The sequence below is a fragment of the Sorex araneus genome, chromosome 5 (assembly GCF_027595985.1).
Source record: "Sorex araneus isolate mSorAra2 chromosome 5, mSorAra2.pri, whole genome shotgun sequence".
Lineage (NCBI taxonomy): Eukaryota > Metazoa > Chordata > Mammalia > Eulipotyphla > Soricidae > Sorex > Sorex araneus.
The window spans coordinates 91011447-91027117 of NC_073306.1; the positions used below are offsets into that span (position 1 = coordinate 91011447).

The 15671-nt window shown below is 38.1% G+C and overlaps 1 protein-coding gene across 1 annotated transcript in view; it reads right to left on the reverse strand.

Annotated features, from left to right (window-relative positions):
- STXBP3 (syntaxin binding protein 3) overlaps positions 1-15671 on the reverse strand; it is a 74441-nt gene that overhangs the window by 27343 nt on the left and 31427 nt on the right. The window contains exons 6-9 of the mRNA XM_055138958.1: positions 14533-14633; positions 9866-10020; positions 3958-4048; positions 1157-1281 (exon numbers count right to left, since the gene is read on the reverse strand). Coding sequence (XP_054994933.1) covers positions 1157-1281; positions 3958-4048; positions 9866-10020; positions 14533-14633 — 472 coding nt within the window. The remainder of the gene's footprint in view (positions 1-1156; positions 1282-3957; positions 4049-9865; positions 10021-14532; positions 14634-15671) is intronic.

A 15671-nucleotide genomic window follows, 5' to 3' on the forward strand; every position in this document is an offset into this window, starting at 1 on the left:
TGAGTCGGGGTTGGAGTTAGTTAGTACTTGGATGAGAGTAAACAGTCCTTTGATAAATTATGTCATTTTTCATTTAGCTTTTTATTTGACATTGCTTTCTTTACCTCCAGTTTTTTTTTCTTTTTCTTTTTAGGTAACACCCAGCAATGCACAGGGGTTAACTCCTGGCTCTGCACTCAGGAATAACTCCTGGCGTTCGGGGGACCATGTGGGATGCTGGGAATAGAACCTGGTCAGCCACGTGCAAGGCAAGCGCCCTACCCGCTGTGCTATCGCTCCAGCCCCTTTACCTCCAGTTTTATTGAGCTTTAAATGACTTACATTATTGTGTAAATTTGAGATGTGTGATTACTTTTGATTTGAGAGCACATTCATAAGTGTAAGGGAAAGAACCAAATCCTTCTGCATGCAAAACAGCCCTTCAAACTATCTCCCTATGCCTGTATCATTATTTTTAAAGTAAAACAGACTGCATTAAGATAGTCATTAATAGGTTCTAAAGTGGCTAAGAGGCTCTATTCTTAATAGTTACCTTATTTTCTTTTCTAGTAGTGCTCAAAGTCCAGGGGCTTCACTGGCAGCAAAATGCAGCTGGCAGTGCTGAGTATGACAGGCACTTGGGGCCAATAGGGCCACACCTGGTGATGCTCTGTGGGCCATACAGTGCAAGGGATCGAACCTGGGATCCTGCACATGCAAAGCATTCACTCCAACTATTATCTCTCTCTTTGAATCCCTTAATACATTATATAGACAAGACACACACAGAGATACTTTTGTGTTGGTGATTCAGCATTATTTAAAGCCTAGACAATTTAAAAATGGTTTCCACTTCAATAAATATAGTAACAGGCTTGGTATATACTCAAGTGAAAAGTCCAAATTCCACCTGCTTAAATGTAGCTTTGTTGTAGACATAGTTATGAAAGCAAATGTGCACACACACAGACGCACACACAAACACACACACACACAACCAGTGAAATCAAACTATTCATTAACTTATAAGGTTAAGATAACAGTATCATTACAGTTATAAAAGAAGGTAAAAGTCTGAATGAAAAGGGCTAGCAGGACAACAGTTTCTTGTGCCTGCATGAATCATTAAATGCTCATATCCTACACTGTTAGCATATGCCCTTTAAGTTATACTTGCTTGTATGTGTCATTCTCAATCGGCAGCAGATCATATGCCATTGCCTGAAAAGTCAGTTCATGCAGGACAGTGGACACAGGATCAAAACCACGATCAATTATTATGAGCTGGGAATGAGTTTTACCCTGAAAGAACAAGACAAAATCATCTTATGAAACTTTAATAATCTCTTAAAAAAGCAGACTTTTCCTAAGTTCTGCCCATTCTCCCCAAAATCACAAAGAAGTTTATCTTAGAAATATGAAGTTATAATGCATTAAAATATAAAAATTAGAGTAGCTTAGTAGGGAACTAAAGACTAGAAAACCTAATGTCTTCATAATTTGGTTGAGAACATTCAACACAATTTTCTGAAAAATTCCTTTAAAAAAACTAGTATTTGGCTTATACTATATCTATTTTATTTGGAATAAAGTTCCAAAAACAACAAAAATGATACAAATTATGAATGGTCTATTCTCTGTGTTACTTGCATTACACACTGTTAGGCAGAAATGTATGTATTATTTTTTTATAGCAATCCTGTGAAATGCATTATTATCTAAGAGGGGACCGACTTGTTCAAATTACACAGTAAGCTCTAGAGAAAAAATTCAAACCCAAGAGAGCTTTGCTTGAAGATTTTACTCTGATAGCTTTACTCTAAGATATTTACTCTTAATCATGATAGTATATTTAAAAAAAAATCGAGAATTAGCTAATATGATAAAACGCAAACTCACAGCACTAATTCACTGATTAAGCAGTGAATAGTAGTATTGAAAATAGTGTTAATAATATCTTTCTCAAATTATCTTAAAAAGCAGTAATTTGGGGAAACTTATAAAAGCAGTTAGGGACATAGAGAAGAGAGCAATAAACTACATATGCAAAATTGTAAAGTACTTTAACCATTGGAGCTGGAGCAATAGCACAGTGCGTAGGGCATTTGCCTTACACACGGCTGGCCCAGGTTCAATTCCCAGCATCCCTATATGGTCCATGAAGCACTGCCAGGAGTATTTCCTGAGTGCATGAGTCAGGAATAACCCCTGTGCATCGCCATGTGACCCAAAAAGAAAAAAAAACAAACATAAAGTACTTTAACCATTGGGGTTCTTGGTGGTGGAACATGTGCACTGGTGAAGGGATGAGGGTTCAATCATTATATGACTGAGACTTAAACCTGAAAGCTTTGTATTTTTTTTTCTCACGGTGATTCAATATAACAAAATAAAATTTTTAAAAAATTTACTCATTTAAATAAACTTTGAGAAAATAGTTAAGTGCAGACAGAAATGAGATCTAGGTTTGAGGACAGTCTTGACCATTTTCTTGTATGACTTTGGACAGAGAGCCTAAACTGTTAATACTGTATATTCTCAGTTGTCAAATAAAATATAATCAGAAACTTTGTAAGATTATTACAAAGATCAAATTAATTAACACCATGAGATATTTAGCATAGTACCTCAATATATATCAGTTACAAGTCTTTAGAACATTAATCATATAAAGTGCTAAATTAAGGGCTATATCAGTTACTGGGATTATGTGGGAGAAGAATCACTTGACCTGGAGAAAGAAAAAGCTCCAATATGAAATTGACACATTATTAGGTCCCAGAACGAATGAAAGGTATTCAAATATCTGAAGAACATATAATTTCCCAGGAAGAATGAGAAAGACATGTTTGATTTTATGGATTTTGCCTGTTAATTAAAATCATGAATGACTAAAGGGATATTCACTAATATATTGGCCACCTAGCTCTCCCTCATTCAATAATTACTGCCTGCTATTTGTGCATTATGCCGTATATCTTCATAAGTACAAACAGAACAATAGCTTTCAGAGAACTATGAAATCAAAATTGAGTAACTTTTATATCCTATTAAACTTACATCCTTCATTCACAGCCTCAGGTAGTTTCGGTTTATTGGGTTGTTCCCATCACAGTGCTCCCATTCCTGTTTATTTGTAACTTCTTTCTTTGTGTTCTGTTGACTTGTAAATACTGTTTTTCTCTTCTCCTTGAGTCCTTTGCATTACTTTTTTACAATTTAACTGTGAATTTTGCATTCCAGTTGTCTCCACTCCCCCAAATCATATTGTCTAAGCAATAACCCCCGCTTCGATCATGATATAGTCATTCTTCAGAAGGGCCTCATTCTCTGCAATTCCTTTTTTTTCTTTTTTTTTTTTTTTTGGCAGGGGGTCATGTTAGGATCACATTCCTTCCCCCCTTCCCTGCCCCTGGCTTTCAGGCTACACCTGAAAGTGCTCAAGAGTTACTCTTGGCTCAGTACTTGAGGTTGCTCCTGATGGTACTCAGACCCTGGAATATTGGGGGAACAAACCTGGACCTCCTACATAGAAGGCATGCACTCCAGCCTGTTATCTCTCCAGCTCCAAAATGAGTATTCCTACTCTCCCTTTAATAAATAAGAAAAGTCATGCATGCAGCTAACCTGGGTTCAGTCCCAGGTGACATAGACGGTCCCTTGAGAATAGAGCTAGGAGTAAACCCTCAGCACAGCCAGGTATAAACAAACCAAAAATAAAAAAGAAAAGTCAGGCATGGAGAAGTAACTAATTGCCCAATTGACAATAACTGTAAATTAAATGGCAAAGCAAGGATTTGGATGTAGTTCTTACTTTAGAATTCATACACTCACCATTACAGCAAATTATTCAAATTTCTACTACCATATACTTTTAAATGTCCCCAAATTAATACTGGAAAACAAATAAACAGTTCCTTACTTATAAATTTATAAGAAAATTTGTTACATAATAACTATTTACATTGTATTTATTACCTTTATTTGACTTCTTTCATCAATCTTGTAGTAGTTCTCAAGTTTTTTGTCAACAAGCTGGGCAAGTTTGCTGGCATTATCTAGAGGTTTACTAGAAAGAAAAAAATGTCCCATTGTTTTCCTTCACGACACTACAGGATCATAAAATGGAATTCTAAATCAGACCATACAACTTATTAATTTGAAAGATTTTATAAATATGAAGAAGTTCTAATAAATTCAATATTTGAACTTTACAAATATAAAACATTATATACTTCATGTGGAGAGGAGAGGGGCCTCGAGTATGGCTGTAGCTAGGTTCCGGTGGTCTTCGGCCACCAGGAGCTCTGCTCAGGGTGGGGAGGGAAACTGGAGCCCATCTCCTCCGAGGGGCCCCGGGGAAGACAGCCAGGCGTGCGGGCAAGAGACTCTCTGCATCACTCTCTTCTGAGAGCTTGCTTTTAAGTCTCTCTCTGGATGTTGGCCGTTGATGGGATTACACACACCTGGGTTCCTCTGCCGGTACCTTCATGCATGAGGCCTGTCCGAACGTGTGGAGAGGGGCAGAGAGTCTCTTACCCGCACGCCTGGCTGTCTTTCCCGGGACTCCTAGGAGGGGATGGGTTCCAGCTTCCCTCCTCACCCCTAGCAGAGCTCCTGGCGGCCGAAGACCACCGGAACCTAGCTATGGCCATGCTCGAGGCCCCTCTCCACACGTTCGGCAGAAGAACGCAGGTGTGTGTAATCCCATCAATGGCCAACATCCAGAGAGAGACTTAAAAGCAAGCTTTCAGAAGGGATATCTTGTAGCCTACTTCTTCCCTGGGAGAAACTGGCAAGTTTCTGAGAGTTTCCTGCCCACATGGGACAGCCTTGCAAGCTTCCCATGGTGTATTCATATGCTAAATCCAGTAACAAGCTGGATCTCATTCCCCTGACCCTGAAAGAGCCCCCAGTAGGACATCTTTGGGAGGGCCTAGTCAAGATAGACTTCTAAGATCTCAAGGAAAGGACGAAATGAGAAGTTACTGAGCCCGCTCGAGAAATCGATGATTAATGGGATTTCGTGATCGTGATCGTGATATGCTTCTTAAATTTTTGTATTAATAAAAATTATTTTAAAAAATAGGAATTAAGAAAAAAATTTTTTTATTGAATCACTGTGAGAATAGTTACAAAGCTTCCAGGTTTAAGTCTCAGTCATAGAATGATCAAATACACATCCCTTCACCAGTGCATATGTTCCACCACCAAGAACCCCAGTATACCCCATCCCACTCCCCAGGAATTTCATTTATTATACTTCTAACTCCTGATCTTATTTCCTACCCCTATATCACATTATCACACATCTAAGTAACCACTAACAAAAATTTAAATTGGCATGTATTTGTTTACAATGCCTACTATTCATATATATGTGCTATTATTTACACATACACATATATATGCCTGAAATATATGTTGACACATAGAAAATTTATTTTAGCTAGATACAATTTTCCATAACATTCTTGGATTCTACATATTCATTCTCCTAAAGACGTAAATTTAAGTCATTTAAAATGTTTTACTTACAATGCTAAAACATGTTTTAGTACATAGAGTCCCAGTCCCATATACATGTTTCTTTAAGCCCATTATATCTAAAAGTGTAATGGGAAGGAGGGAGGGAGAGAGGAAGGGAGACAGAGAGAGAGAGAAAGAGAGAGAGAGAGAGGGAGAAGCTGGCCCAGATTAAATCTCACCACTGCCTCTAATTCCCAAGCACTGACAAGGGTGATCCCTGAGCACAGGGCCAGGAGTAATCCTTGAGCACAGCTTGGGGCCACCATCCCCAAATAGAGGTGTAATTGATGGGTAGGAACATTTTCCAACTTTTTAAGATATTACCATAAGTCTCCTAGTTAGTTGACTATCCTTCTTCTTAGAGTGTGAGAATTCTCTTCATGAAGTATAAGATTTAGTCACCTTTCCAATTTATATTTTTGCATTAAATCTTAGATCGCCAGTCTTCTAAAAGATTAAAATCATACTCTAAATTGAAACTTAACAACCAGAGGAATTTAGTATAACTTTCTCTGGGTCTACAATAAAATTTTTATTGCTTCTCGGCCTTTTGGCTAAGATCAAGTGTAGTACAATAAACATTTTGAAAAAGGTTCTTCAGCTTAGCATTGCCCTAAAAAGTGGAATCTCACTGTAAGGGTTTCAGAGTCTAAAGAAACTTTAGGTCCTGTATCTTAAAAATAAAGCAGCTACTATAAACAAAAATTACAATTTTTCTTTAAAAGTTTTTAAAATAAGTAATTACATTTTAGAATTAAACTCTAAAAGTTACTGAAGTTTAGGCTAGAGCAATTATATGGCAGGTAGGGAGCACCACTTGTCTGCAGCAAACCTGGGTTTAAATCCTGGTACCTCACATGGTTTCCCAAGTCCTACAAGACGTGATCCCTAAGTGCAGAGCCAGGAGTGAGACCCCGGGAGTGAACACTGGTGTGGCCCAAAAACAAAGCAAAAATTCACTAAAGCATAAAGAATACTTTGAACAGGTAGATTTCTGGAAGCCTAGACTATCATTTACTCATTACAGTAATGCAAAACAGGTCCAAAGGTAAATTATTTAATTATAAAACAGTCATATTTACTAACTTCTTGGAACATAACTAATCAATGAGTATAATCTTATTAGAGACTGAATTCTAGCATAATAATAAAACACTTAGCTCAGCCCCACTGATTTGAGTCCATAATATAATTACATATCACATACAAGAAGAATGCTTCTAATACCTGAGTTATGAGTAAAGAGCTTGTTTAGTAACAAGCTCTTTACTCATAACTGAATTAAATTAAAGAAATATGCTAAATTCTTTCTAGACAATTAAAAGGAGTTTAAGGGGTTAAGCAAAATATAAAGTGCCAAATGAGTTTAAAATCAATTAACCTGACAAATGCCAGTGTTCAAATTGAAAAGAAAATTGTTATGGAGGGGGCATACATGAATTTAATAGAAAAGATAAAACAAAAATAAGCAAAAAGGAAATTAAAATTTTTAAAAATTTGCATATTAAATAAACCACTAGAAATAAAGATACCATACTGAAAGAGAAAAATATTTGCATGCAATATAGCATCTAAAGGGCTAATTTCCAAGATATATAAAGCACTCATAAAGCTCAAGAACAGAAAAAAAAACAGTAAGGAGACAGTTTAGTGGGTAGGGGGCTTGCCCTGCATGCAGGCAACTGGGGTTCTGTTTCCAGCACCTCAAGCCCCATCAGGAGTGATCTGAAAGCAGAGACAGCAGTAAGCCCTGAGCACTGCTAGATGTGGGTCCCTTTTCCCTCCAGGAAAACAAACCCAAAAAAACCTACCCAAAAATGAATCCCTAAAAAGCCACAATATGAAAAAAATTGTGTGAGATGAACAGACACTTCCCCAAAGAAGACAAAAGGGTATCAGTAGGCATATGAAAAAGTGCTCATCACTTATTATAAAAGAAATGCACATCAAAACAATAGTGTGATACCATCTCATACCCCTGAGACTGGCATATAACAAAAAGAACAGAAACAAACAGTGTTGATGGGGATGTGGAGAAATAGGAACCCTCATTCACTGTTCTGGGAAAGTCATCAGTTTTAGCCTCCCTGGAGAAACATTATGGAGATTCCTAAAAAAACAAAAAAAAAAACCTGCCACCTGACTCAGCAATTCTACTTCTTAGCTCTACCTACCCTCAAAACACAAAACATTAATTCAAAAAAGAACACTTCTGTGCTCACTGCAGTGCTTAACAGAACAGTCTGCAGAATAGTCAGGATATGAAAACAACCCAAAGGTCCAATGTCTGATGAATAAAAAAGTTGAGGCAAAGGGTCAGAAAGATAGTACAGGAGGAAGTTGCCTGCATGCAGCTTATTTTTAATTTTATTATTATTTTTAATCTCCAGGACCCCATATGGTCCTCTGAGCTCCACCAGGAGTGATTCCTGAGCACAGAGCCAGGAATAAGCCCTAAGTAAAATCCAGGTGCAGTCCAAAAAACAAATAAAAAACTATGTATAAACACAAAAGAGGACTCAGCATTGAATCCCGGAAGACATCGGCTTGCTGGAGATTTCTCCAAACCCCATGCCAAGCAGATTTCACTGGGGCACCTCAGAGGAAGCAAGTGTCCTCTCTCCACCCACTCCAAATGAACCCCTAGTGGCCACAAACTTCCAGAAGAAAATCCAGATATGCGGGACCAGGGAACAAAGATTCCAGGCCACATGGTGGCTGCAGGGACTGGCCGTCCCGTCCGTCTCCCCTCCGCTTCCTTGTCCTGGCTGTCACACCCACGAACTGCCACCACCATTTTTTTTTTTTAATTTTTAAAATTTTATTGAATCACTGTGAGATAGTTACAAGCTTTCATGTTTGGGTTACAATTACACAATGATCAAATACCCATCCCTCCACCAGTGCACATTCCTCACCACCAATATCCCCGGTATACCCCCCCTTTCCCATCCTCCCCCTGCCTCCATGGCAGACAATATTCCCCATACTCTCTCTCTACTTTTGGGCATTATGGCTTGCAACACAGACACGGAGAGGTCATCATGTTTGGTCCATCATCTACTTTCGGCATTATTTCCCATCCCGACTGATTCCTCCAGCCATCATTTTCTGGGCTCATTTAATTGAGTCAATAGCCTTGATCCAGAAACTCACAAATGAATCTCAGAATGGATCAGCTCCCTACAGAGATGTCTCCAGACCCCAAACATTTACAATTTTAGAATTCTAGGAACGTGCAGCCCCCCTATGGCTGTGCAACTTCTCATGATATTCATAATAAACAATAGAAAACAAATTATCTAGAATCTGCCTATGGCAGGCAGGCTTGAATGGTAGTGGGAAAATTGGAAATAATGGGAAGATGTAATGGTGGTGGGATTAGTGTTGAAATACTGATTGCAATCAATTAATGTGAACCTTATGAAAATAAAATTTAGAAATAAAAAAACACAAAATAAAGTATGTAGCTATAAGAAAAGATGAAATCATGCAGTTTGCAGCAAAGCAGATGGAAATGGAGGGTATCGTATTAAGTGAAATAAATCAGAGGGAGAAGAACAAACACTGGATGATCTCATTCAACTGTAGAATATATAGAGGAAAAAATAAGGGCACAGACAGTATCAAAAAGCAACAAATCCTTGGTCTTGATTACAAAACTCATTCCCAAGCAGTGGGTGGAGGAATGAAGAGGAATTGATCAGACTAAAGGTGCACAGGACGGCAGTAGAGGTTCTATGCACTTTGGTGACAGGGGAGTGTAGTAACTTTGTACATTAATACTATACATTTTAACACTATTATAACCATGTTACCTAAACTATAATAATAATCTTTAAAAATCAATGGACATGGGGATTAGATTCTTAGACACTGTAACAAAATGAAGAGAATGAGGATTTAAATTTGGTGGAAATTTAAACTATCAAATGTAAGAGTGTATTCCTTATATGACAATAAAAACATTTCCTCTAAACTTTAAATTCCTAAATTTAAGCTCTAAAATTCAGTAACAGAGGGTATTATGTTCATCTGAAATTTAAACCTTACACTTAGGGTTGTTTTTGTTTGGGGGTCTCACTGCCACTGTTCTCAGGATTCACTCCTGGTTCTGGGCCCAGGAATCCCTCTGAGCTTGTGGAAGACCATACATGGTGACTGGGATGAAATCAGGGTCAGCTGCATGTAAGGGAAGCACCTTACCCTCTGTACTATCTCTCCGGCCCCTGAACCTGGCACTTGAAACGTACGTAGAATTCTACAAGGAAAATAATTCTGCAAACCAATACACATTACCTCTATAAGAAAAGCAAATAGGAAGCTTAACATATACAGACACCATTGCCTATATTACCTTTTATATCTTACTCCAGGATTTTCATCCAGGGCAGCACATACTGTAACTATCTGTTCAGCCATTGCTTCCATAACGGCATCTTTTCCATTTGCATTACTAGGGTCTGGACTATAACAGTAATAGAATGCATCTGGTACATCAAGAGTATATACCTGGGTCAGGTAAAAAATAAGTCACATAGTCCGTCTAGAAACTTGATCAAAACATTTTTTATACACATATATAAAGAAAAATGCAGCTATTATTTGAGACATTTAAAACAATTACTTGCACTGATGATGCTGTTTCCTTAAACACTATAAAAGATCTTCTGTCATCATGATTTCATTATGTGTTTCTTTTCTCACCTTCCTCCCCTACTTTAAGCTACCTCCTTCCTTCAGTGCTTGGTTCACATACATTGTACTGTCTGTTTTTCAGTATCTGTACAGGGATGAGGAACTGTGGTAGTCAAACTGAAACAGAAATCTAATTCCTGACACACAAAAATACAACAAAGCCAAACTGCATACTGGACATACATTAAGACCCCCATCCAATTAGAAAATAACCTAGAAAATTCCCATTAGATAAAAATCGTAATTTTTATTGTTTTTTTTGTTTTGTTTTTGCCCAGCAGTGCTCAGTGCTCAGGGCTGACTCCTGGCTCTATGTTCAGAGCAGTGCTCAGGGATTACTCCTGGTGGGGCTTGGGGGAACCATATGAGGTGCTGGGGATCAAACCCAGGTTAGATACATGCAAGGAAAGTGTCCTACCTGCTCTACTATCACTCCAGCCCACCACCCCCCAAAATCATCACCTTTAAAGTTCATATTATTCATGTTCTTAAAATAGAGATATACTGCTCCAAAAGGCACATCATTGTGATGGGAATAGTATTGGTTTTACTATATATACAGTGAAAGCTCAAGGCATATTTGTTCAACAAAAGCATTAACTTCTATTCAAATAACTGAATTATATAATTTTTCTATTACTATGTTAATTGAAAAATAAAAAAGAACCAGCACTCTAATTGAGAGCTTTCCTCTTAACTATTTATCTGGAATAGTAATCTACCTGTAACTATGTATGGAGAACTGAGTAAAGTAGGCATGTAATAAAAGTTAAAGGTTAAGTGAAGAATCATTAACAAACTTCTTGCATTTCCTGTCACATAAAATCACTCATTTCTATGACTATAACCCATCACCAAAAGTGGCTGTCTCAGCCTGGACAGAGATACAATGGCAACTGACAGCCCAGCGCTGGTCACTGGAAAATGATAGTGTTTGTGTGCCACATCTCTCCAGGATCTCTTTCTTTCCCCTTCAAAATTTTGGGTGGATCACACTTGGCAGTGGTTCATACTTTACAGTACCAGGCATTGAACCCAGGCCTCCCAAAGGGTGTTCCTTTTGGGTTATCTCCAGGGCTCCACAGGCGCTATTTAAAAGCCAGGTGGTGCCCGGGTCAGAGCAATTATACAGTGGGGATGGTGATAGCCTTGCACACAGCTGACCTGGGTTAGATCTCTGGCATCCCATATGGTCCCCCAATCCTACCTGGAGTGATCCCTGAGTGCAGAGAAGAGTAAACCCTGAGCACCACTGGATAGGACGCAATAGCCAAATTAATAATAATAATTATTTTTTTAAGGCCTGCTTGCTCCTCAAGTCTTGCTCTTGAACACAGCTGCTTGTCTCCATGTTTCTTTGCTTGCCTATTTCCACTCTAGAGAAGCCTATGTTCCCTCTTCAACATACTTCTCTCTCTCCCCTCATATACTTCTGAATGAGTTTCATTAAAAACGATCTTACTTCTCTCTCTCTCTCTTACACACACACAAAGCCACATGGTGCCCTCACTTTCATTAAAAACTGTCTTCTCTCTCTCTCTCTCTCTCTCTTACACACACACACACACACACACACACACACACACACACGGTGCCACATGGTGCCCTCACTTCTCTCCCTGCTCTGCTATGTCCCGTTTAGGCTGCTCCTACAATTTCAGAGTGAAGATGTGGAGCAAAATCCTAGACAATAACAGGAAGGAGAAATAAGCCTTCGTTGGCAAAATGTGTTAAGATCTTGGCTGCCACTACCACAGTGTAATTAATCTAAGCTACTATCTAACAATCCAAAGAGCCAAGCAGAACTTGGGAGCTGTATAAGAGTCTGCACTCACAAGTCTTCCCTTACATTTTCTCGCTTCCTCCTCCCCCCTTTCTATCACCACCAGTACAAGTTCCTTTACACTACCATCAGCTTCCTTATCTTTACAGCCCATGAACAGTCTCTTAAATATAATCTCCCCCATATTTGATCTACTTTTCTTGCTAATCTATAGTTAATTTCTTCCTAGACATTATCTAGAACCCTCTCCATTCAATCAGATTCAGAATATTCTCTAAGATTCAATGTGAACAAACTCCTCTACATTCCTGAATGTGTCCCATAAATTTTCTTTAACATAATATATGATAGCACTAAATATCTTTAAAAAAAGACAGAGGTGTTGTTTCAGGTTTATTTGGGAGGAACTTGGGATTACAACCTGCTGTGTTCAGGGCTATTGGCTCTGAGTTCAGAATCACTCCTGACAGTACTCCAGGGACAGTATGTGCGAAGGGATGGGCCCAGAATCAGCCATGTGCAAGGCAAGAAACTTAACCTCTACTCTCCAAGCTCTGTGACTAGATTTTGTCAGTGTTATTGTTGGGAGTCAAGGCACTTCCAGTTATGCTCAGGGTTTATTCCTGGCTCTGCATTCAGGGATCACTCATAGTGATGTGCAGACCATGTAGAGTGCCAGGGATCAAACCCAGGTCAGCATCATGCAAGGCAAGTGCCCTACCTGCTGTAGTATCTATCCAATCCTGTTGTCTCTGCTTGCTTCTGTAGGCACATCAGGCCTGTATCTGCAGTTGTTGTATCAGTAAATAGGACAAAGGCATTGTGGCACCAGAGATACGCTTCTTTCTGAGGTCTCAGATCTGAGACTCATAGTTAACATATGTCATGAGGTGGCAGTAGTCCCAATGCATGGAAGGAGAGGTATAATCTAGACTTTTCGTCTCCTTCTGGGGACTCAACTGAGTGGAACCTATACCTGTGTTTCATCAGGACAAGAGCATCAGCCACCACGCTGCTTCCACTCTCCCACCTCAAGGCCCTCTGCAGAGTGGGTGACCCTGCTATGTACATCCTCTGCTCTGAGCCCCAACATCCATGTGTCTCTCTCCACCCACTTTCTATCCTATGACATGGAAAGAGAGACAGTCTCCTCCATGTCCTCTATTGCAGTCTATCTTGGTCTCTGGCACTCAAGAGCTGCCTGTGTCTCACCTGGAGCTGTGGAATTCCATGTCCTACTTCTTAGTTGTTTTGTTATTTTGGGAGTGTAGTAAGAAATCCCCTGTGAGAACCTAATCTAACCTGATAGTTGAAGATGTAAAATACTTTGTATCTCCTTTATAACACTCAGATGAAGGTAGGACATATATCTTGTTCATCTTTTTACAGCATACTTTGCATCCAGCAGACAACGTCCACTGAACAAAAGTTTGATAAAAATTCATTATGGTGATAATCTGCTGTGACAGCTCAAAGAACTTAGTGATTTTTTAAATTTTTTTCCTTTCATATCTTACTTGCAAACAAAATAAAAATATTTCCATCAACTTTTTCCCTAACAGTTAAGATTTGTTTTGTTTTGGAGCCACACCCCATGGTGTACAGGGCTTACTTCTGGCTCTGTGTTCAAAGAACATTCCCGGCAGTGCTCAGAGGACCATATGAGGTGCCAGGGATCAAACCCAGGTAGGCTGCGTGCAAGGCAAACACTCTACCCATTGTATTATCACTTAGCCAACAATGAAAATCTTAAATTCCAGATATTCATCAAAGCATTGATAACAAACAAAAACAGGACTAATACCTGAATGCAGAGCCAGGAGTAACCCCTGAGCATTGCTGGGTGTGACCCAACCTTGCAAAAAAAAAAAAAAAATTCTTTTTCTAAGACCTTTCTATATCTTACACTCTCATCCTTATAGTTCCAAATAACAGTATTCAAATCCCCTAAAATCTATAATTTAAACAGAGAATACAGCACAACAAAGCTGAACAATACAATAGTGTTTGATATTTAATGTCTTTGTTTTCCCTATGTTTAAAACAGAGATAGAATTACCATTTTTTTCCACTAAACCTTGTAAGGACTAAATAAATAAATTCATGCAAAGCATTTAGGAACTGATATAGAATAAAGTGTGTTTGCTATTATCATTGCTGTTACTAACGGAAGACACATTATTCCAAAGGCAAGTCAAATTAAAATCCTTTGCTTCTAAAAGAAAAAAAAAATGATGAGTTACACAATTTTATATTAAAAGTTAGTAAAGAACATTTAAAATCTCAAATGGCTAATGAGTTAAGTCATCTAACAGAGTTCAGTATTTATTAGTGCTATGACAAGACATAGTATATGAAATTTAGGTAGAACTTTTTTTTTAAGTTGAATTCTAATTTAGTATTTATGCTCCTTTCATCATAGGAAATGCTCATTTGTGAACTGCTCAAAATTTTCCTAATGTATAACACACAAGAATATTCTTTATCAAAAAATGAACTGATAAAACTAAATTTTAAAATCCATTATGAATAAAAATAAGTACCTGAGATTCAAGAGGAATGAAAGATATATTTATTTCTTTACATCTTCTTACAGACTTGGAGCAAGAAGCCTTAATTTTATTGAAGAGACTATCAGGGCAAACTGAAAAAGAGAAACAAATGTAACACCATCTAAACATTTATTCTTCTGAATAATAATTTTAAACTCTAAGAATATTTCTTTTTTGCATATAATCATGATGAGATAATATGTATTTCCAGGTGTGACCTGCCCCCACCAAAATAAAATTATATATACATATATGTGTATGTCTGTGTGTGTGTGTGTGTGTGTGTGTGTGTGTGTGTGTGTGTATGTACTCTAGTTTATTGGTCTTCAACTCGTGGTATGTGAACCAATGATAGGCACTGAAAATTTACTAATGCCTAACAATCAGTATGTCTGGATAATGTAGCAGAGTGGAGGAGAACAGCCCGGCAAACTACCGAGAGTATCAAGCCCACGCGGCAGAGCCTGGCAAGCTACCCGTGCGTATTGGATATGCCAAAAACAGTAGCAGTAACTCATGAAATAATTTTATAAATAATGAATTTTACTTCTGCCTTAATTTTGTGCAAAAAAAAATTTTTTTGGTGGTGCTAGGTATTGACCCAGGATCTCACACATTCAAGAAAAATGCTCTACCTCTGAACTACGCCTCCAGCCCTTATTTCTATTTTCACAGGTCCACAGGTATAAAAAGGTTGAAAACCAGTTTTCTCATTGTAATAGAAAATTCATTTTCCTCATTCACATAAATGGGATCTGAGGTACATTTTTATTAGAGAGACACTAATACCTCAAACTAAAACTGTTAAGAAGAGAAACCATGTCCAAGTACATGACTTACTGAACTTTTGTAGGACTTTCGAGACTTAAAACTTACAACAGTTTTCTAAATCTGCAACTAAATAATCTACATTGCTGTCACATTAAACTGTTAATTTTCCTTGTATTACAGGACTTTCTCTAATATCAGGAAATTCTACAACTAAGCCAGGAAGCTCAAGACCTCAGAGACCATTTGTTTTCACTTTCATTGTCCTATTAAATTTAGGGTGAAGTATCAATTCTTGGTTCCTACAGTCTTTTAAACATGTCTGTTAGCCTTGATTCCTTAAGTTAAAAAAGGCTTGACAG